Below are 20,099 nucleotides of genomic sequence, written 5' to 3' on the forward strand. Positions count from 1 at the left end.
AGTCCTAAAAATAGTGGAGTAGAAAAAGTTTCCAAAGCATGGAGTACCTCACACCCAAGGCCAAAAGATGCTGTAGGCAGCAGTTCTTACATTTGTTTCTAGTTATCTTTGGGAAGTCAGCAGGATCCATGGACCAAATCCTTGTCAGCCCTGTCCCAAACCAGATCCCCAAGGGTCTGCCTCAGGTCTGGGGCTGATACCTGCCTGCTGCTAAGAAATGCGAGGAGGTGTGTAGGAAGAAATGTGTGTGTGCTTGTGTGCGTGCGTGCGTGCGTGCGTGTGTGTGTGTGTGTGTGTGTAGGGAGGGAGGGGACGGGGGCAGGAGAATGGAAGGCCAACATCACAGTTTCTTACTTCCAATGATTCTTCAGCCTCAGACCCTCCCACTTAAGAATGATGAATGAGTTTCTGTGGCCTGAACAGTATACTCGCAAAAGAGTCAGGGACCAGGGACTGGTCCAGTCTGGCTCCCTTTATTGCAGCCTGGTTGTGTAAATGTTCTGTCAAATCACTGAACTTTCCTGAGATCTGCTTTATTTACCTGCGAGAAAGGGAGACTAGTATCTCTCAAATGAAGAGAGGAAACAGATTTGAAAGTGCCTAGCAAAGTGTAACAGAAATTGCAGTCATGCAGTGACAGTGGTCCTCCAGCTGGCTTGTTGTATTTTAACACAGAACAAAGTTGCCAGCCCACGGGTGGTTCCGCGGTGGAGGCATTCCAGGAATTGGCCAAGAGTTGGTGGGGACATTATTCTCTCCCAGTGCCCCTGTAGTGACCTCGGGAGGCAGCTGCCCACTGCTTCCCCGGGGGAAGAGTGGGTTGGCCGGGGCTGGCAGGACAGTCACAACCCAGCTCTTGTGTACCACTCTGAGCACTGCATTCGCAGCTGCTGGGCCACAGGTGGATGCCTGCAGACGGCAGAGGGAACACAAGTGGTTCCGCGTGTAGGGGGAGCAAAGAAAGGCCTTTTCTTCAGAGACCAGGAGAGTGACCTCAGGGCTGTAAGGAGCTGAGCAGAAGGGCAAGGGGTCATAGGCAGCCCCCTCCCAGCAGGGCAGGCTGCAGAGTCCTAGAGCTGGAGGAGGACACACCTGGCTTCCAGGAGAGAGCATGTCAATGATGCACAGGGAAGCACTGGGGAAATCACCTCTTTGAACCTCACTTTGTATCTTCCTATACTGGAATTAATAATATCTGCATCTGTGCCATGCCTTCAGCATTAAAGGAGGCACTGTGTGTGTCACATGTCCTCAGTAGGTGTGGTGCAGGGCAGGGTGGGCGCTCGCCAGGGTGTACACAGCCCCAGGTGCCGGTGCTGAGTCTGCTGTAGTGCTTTGCCCTGCATTGGCATCCCTTGGGCCCCCATCTGAGGTGATCAATGCACCCAGAGGCTCTCCAGGGCTCCCCTCTGGACCCCTCACAGGGTGGCCTCTTTACACTGACGTCCTCCAGTCTTATCTGTGCCCTAATCTCCCTCTGAGCTGCAACTGGGTGATCACCTATCTGTCCCATGAATCAGTGGTTCCCTCTTACCTATGGGGGATGCTTTCCAGGACCCCCAGTGGATCCCTGAAACCAGATATACCACCGAACCTTACATACATGATAGTTTTCCTATGTGCGAATAAGTACGATAAAGTTTATTTTATAAATTGGACACAGTAAGATATTAACAACAATAATGAATAATGAAGTAAAACAATTGTAACAATCTACTGTATAAAAGTTATAAGAACTAGTCTTTCTCTCTCTCTCTGTTTCGAAGTATCTTACTGTACTGTACCTCAGGTAACTGAAAGCTCAGATCAGGGCAAGAGACTGTATCTCAAAGTCACCCCCTTCCCCAGAGAGATTCTTCCTACATCCTTCCTCTTGATCTTGTTCCTACAATTCTACAGTGAACATGAATTGCTTCTGCAAAATGAAATAGGCCAAAGACAACTTATTTTTAAACTTGCAAGTGAAGAGTAGCCTAATCTTCTGACTTAAAAGGACACAAGAGTAAGAGAAAGATAGAGAAAGAGAGAGGGGGAAAGAGAGAGAGAGAGAGAGAGAGAGAAAGACAGCAAGTAGTGCATGCCCTAAGCCTCCCTAGCATCTGCTCCAGCTGTGTTCGTGAAGTCCCACAGGGAGAGGTAGAGGCTGACCCTGCAGCTGTCCAGCCCAGGGAGCCCTGCGGTGACAGACAGGACTGCTAGGGAACCAGGACTGCCAGTGCAGAGGAGGATCAGAGCCCCGGGAGCCAGGGGCAGATTCAGGCAGGGAGAGCAGAGGCAGTGGGCTCCGGCCCCTCAGCCTCCAATGGGCTGAGCTCAGGTCACAGGTGTCTTCCACAGGCCAAGGTGCTTTACTTTATGGATCCCTTCTCCTCCCAAATATGAGAAATCATATTTCATGGCTGCACTGGTATAAAGGCAAACGTACTATTTGATCTTAAAGGTTCATTTCCTTCCTTCTGATTTGAAAGAAGCTCTAACACTGTTGTGGGCCTCTGGAAGCCTTGTGGGCTCTGAGCACTGCGTCCGGGGGTCAGGCCCTGGCTGAGCCTTCCAGAGACCCTGCGTGTAGAGGGGGAAGAGAAGGGGGTGCGAGGGGCTAGCAGGTTCTCTGGAAGTCACATCTACTTGTGAGTTTCGGTATCATCACATGCAAACTGGAGATTAAAATACCTCCCCGGGGCTGCCAGAGGGCTAAGTGAGATGGCGTCTGTGGAGTGGAGCCTCATGTCTACGCTGCGAGACAGGGCTACAGTCACCAGAGGAGGAAGATGGCTCAGGATCGTGTAGAGAATCAGTGAAAAAGAAAAAAAAAAAAAAAGACTATGAAAATTTTTTAAAAAGGGAATACTCAGGATTTTCAGCCATAACTGAAATTAATTTCACTAAAATGAGAAGTTTTGCAGAAGTTGAAGGAAGGGGACACAGGTGACCAGTCCATCCAGGGCATGATCAAGCAAGGCCTGGCTCCCCTCCCAGGAGTTTGGGACCTGGAAAGGCTGGAAAAGCCTGAGAAGGAGCTTTCTCCAGAGAGAGACGGAGAGAGACAGAGACAGAGACAGAGAGAGAGACAGAGAGACAGACAGAGAAGCCAGAACCTTAGAGAGACCCAGCTCCAAGCCCGTTCAAAGGGAAGCATGAAGGAAAAAGGAGAAATGACTGCCCAAAGAAGACATTGAAAGGTAGAGCGCGTGAGGGCCAGGCGAGCTGCGGGAAGGAGGCCCCCTTCACCCCGAGCGGAGGGGGCACTGGCAGGCAGGGGAGAGGTTGGGGGCTGAGCTGAGAGGAGCTTAGAGTACACCAGGGTCAGGGCCTCGCCCAGGGCAGGGAGAGGCTGCAGTAAATGCTGGGGTCCAGGGCCCTCTCTGCAGAAGCTGCTTGCCTACATGGATGGACCTTCGCATCCCTCCATCCATCTGCTGACTCATTCACTCATTCCTTCACTCATAGGGTGCTTTCAAAGAGCCTAGTCTTCTCCCTGGAGAACCGGACGGTCCAGGTATGAGTGGCTGAGGGACTGCTGCCCAGATAAGTTGGGGGTGAAGATGACCTCTCTCCAGGGTGATGTGAGGAAGTGGAGCTCCGGAAGGTAAGAGGCTTGCTCCCCGTCACACAGCTGGTGTGTGTGTGGCCAAGAGCAGGGCCTGCTTGTGCTTTCTGGGCTGTCTCCACCGCAGTGCTGACTTTTGGATAAAAACACGAAGGAGGACAGGTGCAGTGGTTCACGCCTGTAATCCCAGCACTTTGGGAGGCCAAGGCGGGCAGATCAGGAGGTCAGGAGATCGAGACAATCCTGGCCAGCAAGGTGAAACCCCATCTCTACTAAAAATACAAAAATTAGATGGGTGTGGTGGCAGGCGCCTGCAATCCCCACTACTCGGGAGGCTGAGACAGGAGAATTGCTTGAACCAGGGAGTCAGAGTTTGCAATGAGCCAAGATCGCGCCACTGCACTGCAGCCTGGTGACAGGACAAGATTCCATTTCAAAAGAAAAACAAAAACAATAAAAACTACGAAGGAGCAGCATCAGGAGCGAGAGGGCCTTGCCCTGGTCTCTGTGGGACCACGCAGATGCAGATGGCCCCCTGTCATTGGGTATGATTTTCAGTGGCAAAAGGGCAAACAGAGAGGAGTCTGGGAAGCAAGGAGGGAGCAGGGCAGCAGGGAGGAAGCTGGCGTTTAAGCACACATGCAAGCACTCAGTGAGCGGAAGCAATGAAGCACAATTATAAGCACATACCAGGCACTACACTAGGATGTTTATCTATGAGAATACACTGAATCCTCCGAACAAAGCCCTGAGGTAGAGACTATTATTAGCGCCGTTGACAGGTTCAGGACTAGCTATAGAATTTGCAGAGCCCAGTGCAAAATAAAAATATGAGGCCCCTTGTTTGAAAGAGAAGAATTTGAAGATGGCAGTGGCAGAGCGTTAAACCAAGGAAGTGCAGGACCCTGCTGGGCGGGTCCCATCCCCGTGAAGCCATCCCTGTCCCAGACGATGGACCAGCAACTTGTCCCAGGTCACAGCTGGCTCATAGTGGATCCAGACCCAAAACCTCGTCCTCAGATTTCAAGGCTAACCCTTTATCACTAGCAAATTGACACAAAGTCTATTTGAACTAAAGGTTTAAAAAAAAATACAGAAGGGGAACCTGAACTTGAAACTCTGAGCATTGCTGAGGCCTGTGTGTAGGTTTTAGCAAGAGCATTGGAGAGTTTCTCGAGTGAAAGTGGATTTCACATCCAGTGGGACCTTGTTGCCCGGTGAATACAGGAGAAGGGCTCGGCTGGGTCCCACACCAGAGGCATCATTGTTTTATCAGGTTTTGATCTGGCAACCCCATAATTTCCCCCCTTTTAAGACTCTGCTGAGAATACATGTGCCCATCAGCTGCTGACAAAATGTGAAGATTTTCCATTTCAGAGTTCAAGGAGAAAGAGTGGCAGCGCTGGGCTGGGTCAGCTGGAGGCCCTGTGCTTGAGGCCCTTGTAAAAATGTCCGCTGCATGTGGGAGCAGCGGGTGTGAGGTGCCCTGGCAGTGGCTCTCCGCGAGGATGTGTCAGTCAAGACCATCATGTGCAAAGTGCAGATAAACAGCGCCATCAGGGTGTGCCAGGGATGCAGGGAGATAAGCAAGGTCACCCTGTCCAGGGCTGGCTCTACATGCTCCAAAATGGCGCTTCCTCCTCTGAGCCCTGGAAAGGGTCAGTGTTGTGCCTGCTGGGCCCCAAGCAGTGTGTGACCACAGTGTTTTGGCAATAAGAGAAGGGGCATCTGGTAGGCTGGGCACAGTGGCTCACACCTATAATCCCAGCACTTTGGGAGGCCGAGGCAGGTGGATCACCTGAGGTCAGGAGTTCGAGACCAGCCTGACCAACATGAAACCCTGTCTATACTAAAAATACAAACTTAGCCAGGCATGGTGGCACATGCCTGTAATCCCAGCTACTCGGGAGGCGGAGGCAGGAGAATCGCATGAAACCAGGAGATGGAGGTTGCGGTGAGATTGCGCCATTGCACTCCAGCCTGGGCAACAAGAGCGAAGCTCAATCTCAAAAAAAAAAAAGAAAAGAAAAGAAAAGAGAAAGTACATCTGGTTTTCACATGCGTAAGTGGAAGCAAGAGAGACTAGAATGCAATTCCATAGAGAGTTCTGAAGGAGGGGTGGTGACACCAGCAGAACGGGAGAGGGAGCAGGGACCACACAGCCAGGTAGGTCAGCAGCAAACCTTGCTCTGCCCCCATCTGCAGCTGGGGGACGCCAGGCGAGGCAGGCACCCCTCACCAAGCCCAGTGCTCACTTGTGAAGGGGTGAGAACTGCACAGGCTCTCCAGGGGCTGGATAAGTCATGCCAGGACCTGCCTGACCCTCGCCTTGCCCAAGAAGGAACCCAGTGTCGGTGGGCCAGGCTCTGCCTGCACATGGGAAACCGGCTCATACCAGTTTCTGCCATCGGTTGAGATTTTGTATAGGAACATTGTTCTGGAAGAATGTGGAAAAATGAAAATGTATAGTAACTAAGGACAGGAGCCGGCATTCTCTCAGAAGTTCAGATTATGTAAGGATTTGAAGAAAACTCCAGGCCAAGATGAGAGGGGAGGTGGGTAGGGGGAGGGAGTGGATATGAAAATGAACTCCAGCTGGGTGAGAAGGTGGGAAGGACTAGGTGGGATTCCTGGGGCCCAGCAACTGTGCCTTTAGAATTTATTTGGGGTTGACTCCTGTCCATTTCAACTTAGTATTTACTGGCCTCCAAGTCCATGCCAAGTTCTACACCAGGAACTCCTGAGTGAAGGCTTTTAAAGGCTCTTTTGGTATTGGAATGGTGGCAGTCCTGGGAGCAGGGACCTTGGGTCATCCCTGCAATCATCCACCCGCCTCAAAGTGGCTCAGCAAACAGCTCTATGTGACAGGCCCTGAGTGGGGGACAGGCAGGGTCACAGAGCCCCTGGAGAGGTCAGAATCCTGAGAAGAGGGCAGACTCAGGAATCTGTCAGGGCTTCAAACTGTGCCCACGGCCATGGTGGGTGGTTTTCTAGGCTTGGGAAACTGGGTCCTAGCAGACCAGCAGGTGAGTGTGCACCAGGCCCGCAGTGTGTTGAGGGGTCTAACCTGAGCAGTTGTAAGGGGTGCGACTGGAAAGGCAGCAGGCCTGGGACGGTGCGTGAGGGAGGGCTTGAGGGCCACCCTGAGCCAGCTGCTGAGGCAGGCAAGGACAGCAGCAGCCCAGCGCAGGCCAGGCCTGACCACAGAAAGCAGAGCATGGGCACAACGGTGGATTGGGGTGGGACACAGGCCCGGCTGAGGAGCTGGGGGTGGCAGGCAGGTCCTGAGTGTCTGTGCATGCAGTTCCTCGGTGTGCAGATCCACAGCAGCATGCCCTGCCTGGCGCATACAAGCTGCGGGCCCACATACCCTGCAACTCTCCCCTTGGGTTGGCCTCAGTTGCCTGTGGGGTCTGGCAACTGTGTTTCACCCGAAAATCTCTACAAAAAATACAAAAATTAGCCGGGTGTGGTGGTGCATGCCTGCAGTCCCAGCTACTTGGGGGTTGAGGCAGACAATCTCTTCAACGCAGGTAGTGGAGGGTGCAATGATCCGAGACGCCCCACTGCAGTCCAGCCTGAATGACAGAGCACGAGCCTCTGTCTCCAAAAAAAAAAAAAAAAAAAAAAGGAAAGGAAAGAAAAATGCCTATCATAGCAGGTGTGCAGGGGAGACCCAGGCAAGGCCCTTACCAGGGCTTGGCATCTAAGTTTGTTGTTATTTTATCAAAAGCTAAAAACAACAGCTGTCTGGAGGGTCACTCCTGAAATTACCAGCATCCTCAGGCCAGGTTTGCGCCAATAAATTCCGTTTTCCGTTAACAAAAGCCACCGTCCAAGCCTCTGCCACTGGGCGCAGGTCCAGGCCCTTCTGCTGTTGCTCATCAGGTGACTCTGGGGAAGCAGCTGTTATTCCCACTCGCAGATGGGAAAACTGAGGTGCTGGGGTATTTCCTGTCTCTCCCAAAGCTGGTGAACATTGGAGGGCCGTCAAACCCAGGGCTGACTCCACAACACGGATGTTGCTTGGGCCTCTGCTCTGCCTCTTACTCATCATGTGATGAGGACATGCCCTTTCACTTCTGGGGCACGTTTCCTCACGGGGGTGGGGTGCTGACAGGAAACGGACAAAGGCATCAACCGACACTTCCCAGAAAAGTAATGCAGCCTCTTATGGAAGTAAGAAAACATGCTCCGTCTCACTTAATTACAGAGGCTCATTCCAAAGTGACAGCATTTTTTTTTTTAACCCCTCAGTTTGGCTAAGATAAAAAAGTGCAGTGTGAGTGAGGATGCAGGGAAATAGTGAAATAGTGACTTTCACAGGCTATTTGTGAGCATGAGAAACCAGTGTGAACTTTAGGAGGGTAGTTTCTTAAGATCGACTAATATTTTAAATGGATATATACTTTGTCCCAGAAATCAAATGCTGAGGTGGGAGAATTTATCCCAACAGTTTACAGACACAAGCACGTAAAATCCTCCTTACGCATTGTCACAGGAGTACTGTATGTGGTTTAAAAAATTAAATGAAGTCTGCATACAGCCTAAATGCCCATCAGCAGAGGAACTGGTTAAAGAAAAAAACAAGGTATAACCTTTCAGAGATATTCTGAGGGAAAAAGCAAGATGACATTAAATATATAAAATAAGTTTTTATTATGTCAAATAAGAAATATTTGTATCAGCAAATTTACTTCTAGAAGGATTATCCTCAATAAATACAGTAATTGCCATTGAGGTAGGGAGAAAGGTGTCTTTTTCCTATTTTTAACCCTTCATTCACTGTTAACTTTACTGTTTGGTTTTGTGTTTAGAGCGTGCTGTTGGCCCACTGTGTGTGCTCAGTTACTGGAAGATGTTTTGGCTGTGGCCTCACAGGCACTTGAGGCATAGATGTATATACAGGTCTGCCACCCGAAGAGGCAAACTGACTTGGCTTGGCCCAACCTCTCACCCCTGTGGAGGGAGGGGACCTCTTCCTACTCATTGCAGACGAGTTCACTTGTTCCCACCACAAGCGCAGAATGCCTTGTACTTCCCACCCCTTTGCTCCCCAGGGAGCTCTGCAAGTCCCCAGAAATACTTGCCCAACCACTGGCACCCTTGGAAAGGTCCAGCTGCTGACCACCAGCGCCCTGCGACTCCCAGTGCCCGTGACATCTGGAGGAACTGAGCAATGGCTGAGGTGGAATTTCATTTGGCACTTAATGCAATCCTCTGCTTCTGCCAGAGGCGGTGTATTCTATATAAAGCTGCCAAACCTGACCATCTTCTCACTGAGCCTTGACCTCTTCCATCCAAGGGCAAGGCCACGGATCGCTGTGCATGACTCCCGCGCAGTAAATGTGGCATTGGGACCTAGCCCAGCTGAGCTGAGCAAAGCAGGCCTGCCTGGCGGAAGTGGGTCCTCTCCACTCTAACCTCTGGCTCTGATGAGCAGCGGCTACATAAACTGAGACAGGATATAGACACATCCTGCCTGAGTTAGCAGCAAGAAATAGCCGCCCCCCTTCCGCCCCCCCCACCCCCTGCCGTTCTCGCACAGCAGGGATCCTGCCATAAATCAGTCCGAAGTCTAAAGCGGAATGGCTTGCAAGCAAGGGCTGCGCAGCTGTTTGTCTCCCAAGGCAAGTGTTGAAGGTCTGAAATCTGAGTCCTGGAGAACTGCTTGGGCGGCTGGGCTGGGCTGGGCACGGGGGCGGAGGTCAGGCAAGCCCATCCTCTTCAGACATGGGAATGCCTATCAGCCTCACCTCCTCAGTGCCTGAATTGGAATAATGACAGTGGCTTCTGTCCCTTTAACCCAGGACCCGCCATATACACACACACAAACACGTGCTCAAGTTACACACACACGTAAACTCCGGGAACCACAGTCTCATGGACAATGATATAAACATGCCCAGCACGGATCCAGCACTTATGATGTGTCAGTCTCCGTGCCGGGACATTGATACGGACTTCTTACTGCTGGATGAGGAATCTCCTGTTATTATTCCTACTTTGCAGATGAGGAAACTGGAGCTAAGAGAGGCTGCCTTGTTTAGAGGCAGTGCAGTGATCCCAGTGCAGACTGAGGGGCCTCGCTCTCAAGTACCATTTATGCCCGCGCACTCCCAGGCCGACCCAAGCACAACCACGGGCACACGGAGTGCCGTGTACACACGTAGACCGAAGCTACGCTCCTCCATGCCAAGCTCCAGGCTCGGGCAGGGTGGGGTTGAGGCCTCACAACCCCCTGGATTTCAAAGACTTTGAGTTGGTGTCTCCAATACCCATATCATCATCATATCAATAAGGTAACATTATCACATGATAGGCTCAGGCTATCTCCTCTCTGACAGACTCTAAGAATAAGACCCAGGCAGGGTGGGGGATAAGAGGGATATGCATTAGGTTTTTAGGTACAATAAAATGGTAGTTATTATTGCAAAAGTAACAGCAGAGGAAGAGCGCAGAGAGAGGCCCAGCAATGTTTCCAACCACCTACAAAGACTTTCATCGCATATGATTTCCTGTCAGCAAGAAAACGTAATGGTTTAAAAGAGAAAGAAAACAAACAGCGAGGAATTACAAATCCCCAAAGGATCCAGGCCGCAGGATTTCCCCGCATCTGTGTGCCTTTGCAGCGCCCAGAGGAGCGAGCAAGTCCCTGGGCAAGGCTGGAGTTGCCTGGAGTTCACCAGAGCCTGCCCGGTCGGCCCCTGGCTAGGGAGCAGCACAGACGCAACTTGTGATGTGGACTCTTCCCTAACTGTTCTTTAGGGGGACAGTGCTGGCCCCACACATTTCCCATGCCCCGCACAAAGAAACAGAGAGCGGGCGACACGCCCTGGGCGGGCGGGCTGGCGGCCTCTCCAGCTCGGGGCGCGTGGAGGCTGCGCGTCGCCGTCCGGGACGCGGGACAGGGACTCCGCGCAGCCCAGGCGCCGGGGAACCGGGGCTGGAGTCGGGGATCTGAGCCCAGCGGGCGCCTCCTCCGCCTGGAGGCCGGGCAAGGACCAGGACACCCGGGAGTCCGTGACCGCGGCTCGGCCCCTGGCTGCTGCGGGCCGCGGCCTCCAGTGGGTCCCCAGGACCCCTCCCCACGGCGGGTACTCACCGAGGCTGAGTGGCCGCGCCGTGCCGTTGGGGCTGCTCGTCCTGGGCATCAGCCCGGGCAGAGACCGCGGGGAAGGGCCGGACCGGGCCGGGCCGGGGGAGGGTCGCGCTCCCGGGCTACTGACCCTCAACGGCGAGAGGAAGCGGCACCTGGGTCACACTCCTCCCGCGCGGGCCGAGGGGAGGGGCTCTGGCCCGGAGATAGGCAGACTTCATTTTTTTTCTGCAGACTTGGCTGGTAGGGTTTCCACCCTTTTTTTTTTTTTTTTTTTTTTGAACACACACCCGCCCACTTCTGAACTCTTCTTTGCTCCAACTTTCCTGCGCAAGAACCACGCTTTTCTAACCGTTTCTCTTTCCATCTGCCACTACCGGATACAGAGGTTGTGGTTGAGAATTCCCCCTGGAGTGCAGGGAGAACTTGCCAATGTGACTTGCTGGCCTGGCCCAGCACTGTCGGGAATGGTGACCAAATAGGGCAGACCTGTGTTGAAATCTTGGCTGGCTGCGCGGCCGCTGGATAGCTGGGCGGCCTCTCTGAGCTAGCCACGGGGCATTTGTCCCTGGAGAGAGTCCCTGTCTTCTTGGCCTTTGGGGGCCCTGTACCCATGGATGGGGTGTTGAGCAAAGATCGTTCCAAAACAGGAAGAATTGCTGGACAAGGGTTGTGATTTGTTCCCATTGCTTTTGTCTGAAGCTGCCAGACACAGTGCAGTTTGTGAATTCGCTCTACTTTTGCCATGAAAACCTCCACAAGGATTTCGTTACATATCTTGGTTGGTTAAATGCAGTCAACTGGCACCACCTACAAAAAAGTGTATCATAGCATTATCTGCCCCTTCTGCCCAGAGACAAGGGCAGGGAACTTGAGGCCCTTGTTTTAAATCCCCGCCCAGGGGAACACCCTGTGCTTCTCCTGTGTGATATCTGAACCGTCCTGTGCTGCTTTTCTTTTTTTTTTTTTTTAATTGTACTTTAAGTTCTAGGGTACATGTGCACAACGTGCAGGTTTGTTACATATACATACATGTGCCATGTTGGTGTGCTGCACCCATTAACTCGTCGTTTACATTAGGTATATCTCCTAATGCTATCCCTCCCCCTCCCGCCACCCCACCACAGGCCCAGGTGTGTGATGTTCCGCTTCTTGTGTTCAAGTGATCTCATTGTTCAGTTGCCACCTGTGAGTGAGAACATGCGGTGTTTGGTTTTCTGTTCTTGTGTTAGTTTGCTGAGAATGATGGTTTCCAGCTGCATCCATGTCCCTACAAAGGACATGAACTCATCCTTTTTTATGGCTGCATAGTATTCCATGATGTGTATGTGCCACCTTTTCTTAATCCAGTCTGTCATTGATGGTTATTTGGGTTGGTTCCAAGTCTTTGCTATTGTGAATAGTGCCGCAATAAACATATGTACTTTATAGTTCCCCAAGCACTTTCGTGACGCCCTCGTCTCCCCTACCTTCTGCCATTAAGGCCTGTCCTGCACAATCCAGAGAGCCAGGCCAGTTGTCTGTACAATGTATGGGCGGTGCCTTTGGGGCTGTCATCTCATTGAATACAATGAGAGGCTGAGCCCTGGAGATGTGCAACACAGAGGCTTTGCTCACCTCTACCTGGGCTGCACAAACTCCAGGCCTTCTTGACGCAGTGGGAAAGCACTTATGATTCACTTTAGTTAGATCATGAAGAAGCCCCGATGCTGACAGATCTTTAGTCCAACTGCCATGTGCAGCACAGCCATGTTGAATTGAAATAAACTCCTCACCGAATGCCCTGAGTCTTGATTTCCTCATCTATAAAATGGAGGCAAGAACACCTGCATTCCAGGGTTTTACAGAGGCAGTGATTGTAGAATCACAGTGGGAACAGAAAAGGCATTTAATAAACAGAAACAAGCAATGATTAATTCATTTATTTTTATTTTTTATTTTCTGAGACGGAGTTTTTGCTCTTGTTGCCCAGGCTGGAGTGCAATGGCACGATCTCGGCTCACCACAACCTCCGCCTCCTGGGTTCAAGCAATTTTCCTGCCTCAACCTCCCAAGTACCTGGGATTACAAGCCTGTGCCTCCACGCCTGGCTAATTTTGTATTTTTAGTAGAGACAGGGTTTCTCCATGTTGGTCAGACTGGTCTCGAACTCCCGACCTCAGGTGATCCGCCCGCCTTGGCCTTCCAAAGTGCTGGGATTATAGGCGTGAGCCACCGCGCCCATGATTAACAGTTTAACTTTTTTTTTTTTTTTTTGGTAATACATACGTTTATGTCTAGGTGGAACAGTAGTCCGCCTCCCCTGTCCTGAGAGAAAATAACTTTAATTATCTGAAATGCAGCTGGAAAGTTGGAAAGAAGCAGAAAGTCCTGCCAGGTAACAAAGAATAAGTCATTAGGTCATTGCAGCACACTTAGAGACTTTTACAGACTCATTTAGAACCTACTGGCCTTAGACATAATCATAAGCGATTTCCTTAATTTCTTAGGGTAGGATGGGTTGAAGGTATCAAAATGTTCCAGAGAATTCCTTACAGAAAAGAAGCCAAAAAAATTAATAAACTGACTAAACAGCGAAAATTGAAAGCCCCACAAACTGCAGAGGTCAGATACAAGAACGAAGTAGCATTTGTTACAGAACTAAAACAATCTCAGCTCCAGCCATCACTGGAGGATGTGACAGTTCCTTGTGCTATTAAAGAGCCAGGGCTTTGGAACTCAATCTGGGTTAGTTACTCTCCTGCCTACTAGTTGTGTAACCTTCAGCATTTTACTTTCTTTCTCTGAGCCTCAATTTTCTCATCCTGGAAATTGGAGCAATCTGCAAAGTTAGGCTGTTGTGAGTAATATATTCGATATTAATGGGGTAATTACAATGAAAGTACACTGGAGTTACGTAAAGATACTGGCCCCCTTCCTCCTCTAACACATACTTTGTTTATAGTAAGGACCCCAGGTCATTTGAAAAAGAAAGTAAATAGTGTTTTCATAGTGTGTAGCAAATTATCTAGCAGGGAAACATTTGATATATTTTGGAAAATTTAACTATGAAAGTGTCTAATGTTAAATAAATGACTGTTATTTTAAGAAGGGAAAATAATCATATAAAAAATTTAATTATATGACAACAGTCTGACGTTAAGTCAAGAAATGCATCATTAGTGTGTCTTCATGTGTTGGATATTTATTCATGAAGTTAAAAAAACTCAGCTATATCTTGCAACAAAAAACCAGTTCTTATCTTGTCTAGTTCCCATAAATACTCTTAAACAGAGTATTGCCAAGAGTCCATTGTAAAGATGAGAACCCAGAGGTTCAGAGCAGTGACAAGAACTTGCTCTGCAGTGCAGGCGGGATTGACGGTTCTAGCTGTGTCTTCATTGACTGTACTGTGGCTGATACAAGCTGCAGAGCCCTCCAAGGTGTGAGATGGTGTGATCCAGTCCTGGGAGGTGAATTTTCTCTTCGTCTTCAGGGAAGAAACTGCTCATGGGAAACTGCCCTACAAATCTTCAGTGCTAGTTCCTTATTGGGAGCAGGGTTGGAGGTCCCCTGGTGCTGTTGCTGTCTCCTGGGTGAACCCTTACAGACAGTGGTGGGTAGATGTTACTTGAGCCCTTTAATGAAAGGTTTTGCCCCTCATCACAGTAACACATTCTTTTAGTGCAAAAAGAAAAAAAAATAAATAGAGAAAAAGCCAAAAAGATACCTAAACCCTAAGAATTGCTGGCAATCTCTAGCACATTAAAGCTATTTACCTTTAGTCTTTTTTATGCATTTATGAATATTTGCTTTATATTCTTGAGATTTTACTGAATGTGGGATTTCAAGTGCTGAGCTTTTACTACCAAACATTATGTCACGAGCATTTTCTCATATAAAAGTAGAAAAGCTCTTTAACTCATTTTAATTACTAGGTTGTTTCCTTTTCTTTGCTAGTTGAATAGTGCTGTGATAAACCATATGAACTTAAATATCTGGATTTCATAAATTTTTCCTTAGTGTATATTCCGACAAGCAGAATTACTCAAAGGTTAGAAGTGTATTTAAAGCTTTTGATACATTCATAAGTTGTGGCTGTAACCTTTACTTTCTTTCCAATCAAGAGTACCAGTGTTTATCTCAGAGTCTCTTGCCAGAACTAAACAGTAACTTTAAAATCATAGTTAATTCTGTAGATAAGCAACATATGTAGTTATTTGTGTTAGCATTTTCTTTGATTACCAGAGAGGCCGAATATGCAGTCACATGCTTATTTATAAATCGCAGGTTCTTCTAGGTGACTATTTTATTCACACTGTTTCCTCATTTGGAGGTGTGATAGTTAATACTGAATGTCAACTTGACTGGATTGAAGGATACAAAATATTAATCCTGGGTATGTCTGTGAGGGTGTTGCCAAAAGAGATTATTAACATTTGGGTCAGTGGGCTGGGGAAGGTAATCCACCTTAATCTGGTGGGCACCATCTAATCAGCCTCCATCTAATCAGCAGGCAGAAAAACGTGAAAACAAGGAATGGATCTGGCCTCCCAGCCTACATCTTTCTCCCGAAAGACAGACTTTCTGCCCTCGAACGTCAGACTCCAAGTTCTTCAGTTTGGGGACTTGGACTGGCTCTCCTTCCTCCTCAACTTGCAGACAGCCTATTGTGGGACCTTGTGATCATGTAAGGTAATGCTTAATAAGCTCCACTATATATACACACACACACACACACACATATATATACACATATATATACACATATATATAAAAGTCATATATATACATATATACAAGTATATATATACAAGTATATATATATACATACATACACACACATATAAGTCATATATATACATATATACAAGTATATATATACACATATATACACACACACACACACATATATATATATATATATATATAGAGAGAGAGAGAGAGAGAGAGAGAGATCCTATTAGTTCTGTCCCTCTAAGAGAACCTTGACTAATACAAATTTTGGTACCAGGAGTGGTTCTAGAGGAACAGAATATTAAGGATGGAGTTCTTTCATTGGTTTGGGGGTTTCTGGAGTTGGCTGCTTAAGATGATTAGACCCCAAAATGCGAAGGACTCTATTTTTAATAGCATGGAGAACACTGAGAGTCCTTGGCATGAACTGTTTAGAGAGTTATGCAAAATAAATGCATTTGACACTCCTGACTCACTGCTCGTAAAAGGCAAGGAGTTTAGTGACTCTATACATAATACCTTTCATCATATGTGGAGAAACAAGGAAAATAATGAAGCTGGTTGGTTGCTCCTAAGTTCAGGGACAACGTGATGAAAGAAAATGATGAACTCAGGATTCTGTCACCTGGTTTCAGAAGCAGATACTGAGTCTCAAATCTGCTAATATTGCCCTGAGTGAGAGTCTTAACTTCTGTGGAGAAAGAACTGAAATTGTGGAAACATAGACACAAGCTCTTATCACACTAGTGGCTGACCTGCAACGAAAGATACATGCACAGCCTCACCAGGTGTCTACTGTTAGAGTGAGGGCATTGATTGGAAAAGAATGGTACCCTGCAACTTGGAATGGGGACATGTGGGAGGACCCTGATGAAGCTGGGGACACTGAATTAGTAATCTCTGATGAACCTTTTTTGCCAGAAGGGACAGCTTCCCCATCCCCAGTAGTGGCAACATCCCCTCTCCCACCCATGCTACTATCAGCCTTTCCACCTTTGTCTGAAGAGAGAAATCCTATGCTATCTGAGGCAACAGTGATTGTCTCCCTTGAGACAGTTGCCAGGCAAAATAACGTTAATTCTCCTCAGAAGCCACCCCCAACATCTCTGTTTGCTTCTAGGCCTGTAACTAAACTAAAGTCTTGGTGGGCCCCTGGAGGTCAAGTTCTGAGTGTGACCCATGCGGAGGTACGCTACATTCGAAAAGAACTGCTTGAGTTCTTTAATTTATGTAAACTGCAATCTGGAGAACAGGCATGGGAATGGAAATTAAGGGTATGGGATAATGGTGGAAGGAATATAAGAGTCGAATCAGGCTGAATTTATTGATTTGGGCCCACTAAGTAGGGACTTTGCATTTAATATTGAAGCTTGGGGAGTTAAAAAAAAGTTCGAATAGTTTATTGACTTGGTTAGCTGAACTATGGATTAAAAGATGGCCCACTGTGAGTGAGCTGGAAATGCCTGATTTCCCTTGGTTTAATTTAGAGGAAGGGATCCAAAGGCTTAGGGAGATTGCGATGGCAAAGTGGATTAGTCACTTTAGACCTGCTCATCTCAACTGGGAGGGTTTCAAAGATATACTCTTGACCAATTCCTTGAGAAATAGATTTTTGAGGGCAGCACCTGCGTCTTTGAAGAGCTCTGTATTGCTCTTCTCTGTATGTCAGATCTAACTGTAGGAACCACAGTCACTCAGCTACAAAATTTAAATACAATGGGAATAATTGGATCCCGAGGTGGCAGGGGCCAAGTGGCAGCACTCAACTGTCAAAGGCAAGATGGCCATAGCTACTGTAATGGACAGCAGAAACAAAGCGACAATAAGAATAGTCTGAATTGTGTAGAGCTCTGGCATTGTCTAAATAATCATGGTGTTCCTAGAAGTGCAATTGATAGGAAGCCTACTGCATTCCTACTTAAATTATACAAACAGAAAATTTCTAGGTCAAATGGACAAAATACTAATTTGAATTATGAAACGAGAGAATCACGATCCCTCAATCAGTTTTCAGACTTGAGCCAGTTTACAGACCCAGAACCCCTTGAATGAAGGGGAGGCCGGGTCCCCTTGATGAAGGACCCCACTACATTACTGACAATTTATGCAATGAATTTTTCTCCCATCCTTTCCCAAGGAGACCTCTAGCCTTTTACCAGGGTGACTGTGCACTGGGGAAAGGGAAATGATCAGACATTTCAGGGACTACTAAACACTGGCTCTGAGCTGATGTTGATTCCAGGGGACCCAAACTGTCATTGTGGTTCTCCAGTTAAAGTAGGAGGTTATGGAGGTCAGGTAATTAATGGGGTTTTAGCTCAGATTTGACTTACAGTGGGCCCAGTGAGTCCCTGGACTCATCCCTGGTCATTTTCTCTGTGCCAGATTGCAGAATTGGTATAGACATATTTAGCAGCTGGCAGAACCCCCACATTGGCTACCTGACTGGTAGGGTGAGGGCTATTATTGTGGGAAAGGCCAAATGGAAGCCATTAGAGCTGCCACTACCTAGAAAAATAGCAAATCAAAAAAGAATACCACATCCCTGCAGGGATTGTGGAGATTAGTGCCACCATCAAGGACTTAAAAGACGCAGGGGTGGTGATTCCCACAACATCCTCATTCAACTCTCCCATTTGGCCTGTGCAGAAGACAGATGGATCTTGGAGAATGACAGTGGATTATCGTATGCTTAACCAAGTGGTGACTCCAATTGCAGCTGCTCTACCAGATGTGGTTTCATTGCTTGAGTAAGTTAACACGTCTCCTGGTACCTGGTATGCAGCCATTGACTTGGCAAATGCCTTTTTCTCCATTCCTGTCCATAAGGCCCACCTAAGGCAATTTGCCTTCAGCTGTTAAGGCCAGCAATATACCTTTACTATCCTACATCGGGGTATATCAACTCTCCGGCTTTGTGTCATAATATTATTCAGAGATACCTTGATCACTTTTTGCTTCTGCAAGATATCACACTGGTCCATTACATTTATGACATTATGCTGATTGGATCCAGTGAGCAAGAAGTAGCGAACACACAGGACTTATTGGTAAGACATTTGTGTGCCAAAGGATGGGAAATAAATTTGACTAAAATTCAGGGAACTTCTACCTCAGTAAAATTTCTTGGAGTCCAGTGGTGTGGGACCTGTCAAGATATTCCTTCTTAGATAAAGGATAAGTTGCTGCATTTAGCCCCTCCTACAACCAAGAAAGAGGCACAACATCTAGTGGGCCTCTTTGGATTTTGGAGGCAACACATTCCTTATTTGGGTGTGTTACTCTGGCCCATTTATTAAGTGACCTGAAAGGCTGCCAGTTTTGAGTGGGGTCCAGAACGGAGAAGGCTCTGCAACAGGTCCAGGCTGCTGTGCAAGCTGCTCTGCCACTTGTGCTATATGACCCAGCAGATCCAATGGTGCTTGAGATGTTAGCCTTTGGGAAGCTCCATAGGTAAATCACAGTGGAAACCTCTAGGATTTTGGATCAAGGCCCTGCCATCTCCTGCAGATAGCTACTCTCCTTTTGAGAGACAGCACTTGGCCTGTTACTGGGCTTTGGTGGAAACTGAGCATTTGACCATGGGTTATTGAGTCACCATGTGACCTGAGCTGCCTGCCATGAACTAAGTGATTTCTGACCCATCTAGCTATAAAGTGGGTCATGCACAGCAGCATTCCATCATCAAATGGAAGTGATATATACCTGATCAGGTTCGAGGAGGTCCTGAAGGCACAAGTGAGTTACATGAGGAAGTGGCTCAAATGTCCATGGTCTCCTCTACTGCCACCCTGCCTTCTCTCCCCCAGCCTGCACTGATAGCCTCATAAGGAGTTCCCTAGGATCAGGTGACAGAGGAAGAGAAGACTAAGGCCTGGTTCACAGATGGTTCTGCACGATATGTAGGCACCACCCAAAAGTGGAGAGCTGTATAGCACTACAGCCCCTTTCTAGGACATCCTTGAAGGACAACAATGAAGGGAAATCTTCCCAGTGGGCAGAACTTCAAGCAGTACACCTGGTTGTGCACTTTGCATGAAACGAAAAATAGTCAGATGTGTGATTACATACTGATTCGTGGGCTGTAGCCAACAGTTTGACTGGATGGTCAGGAATTTGGAAGAAACATGACTGGAAAATTGGTGACAAAGAAATTTGGAGAAGAGGTAAGGGAATGGACCTCTCTGAGTGGTCAAAAACTGTGAAGATATTTGTATCCCATGTGAGTGCTCACCAACGGGTGACCTTAGCAGAGGAGAAGTTTAATAATCAAGTGGATAGGATGACTCGTTTTGTGGACTCCACTCAGCCTCTTTCCCCAGCCATCCCTGTCATTGCCCAATGGGCCCTTGAACAAACTGGCCATGGTGACAGGGATGGAAGTTAAGCATGGGTTCAGCAACGTGGACTTCCACTCACCAAGGCTGACATGACTACAGCCACTGCTGGTGCCCAATTTGCCAGTAGCAGAGACGAACATTGAGCCCTCCATATGGCACCATTCCTTGGGGTGACTAGCCAGTTACCTGGTAGCAGGTTGATTATATTGCACCTCTTCCCATCATGGAAAGGATAGAGATTTGTCCTCACTGGAATAGATACTTACTGTGGATATGGGTTAGCCTATCCTGAATGCAATGCTTCTGCCAAGACTACCACCTGTGGACTCACAGAATGCCATATCCACCATCATGGTATTCCACACAGCATTGACTCTGACCAAGGCACTCTTTTTAC

The 20,099-nt window shown here is 48.2% G+C and overlaps 1 protein-coding gene across 1 annotated transcript in view; it reads right to left on the minus strand.

The window, feature by feature from the left end:
• Nucleotides 1-10,803, minus strand: part of GYPC (glycophorin C (Gerbich blood group)) — a 44,659-nt gene extending 33,856 nt beyond the window's left edge. Inside the window, exon 1 of the mRNA XM_077956541.1 lies at nucleotides 10,653-10,803. Within this exon, the coding sequence (XP_077812667.1) occupies nucleotides 10,653-10,701 (49 nt within the window). The 5' untranslated portion in view covers nucleotides 10,702-10,803. The remainder of the gene's footprint in view (nucleotides 1-10,652) is intronic.
• Between the last annotated feature and the right edge of the window lie 9,296 nt (nucleotides 10,804-20,099).

This window comes from Macaca mulatta, chromosome 12, assembly GCF_049350105.2.
Source record: "Macaca mulatta isolate MMU2019108-1 chromosome 12, T2T-MMU8v2.0, whole genome shotgun sequence".
Classification (NCBI taxonomy): Eukaryota; Metazoa; Chordata; class Mammalia; order Primates; family Cercopithecidae; genus Macaca; species Macaca mulatta.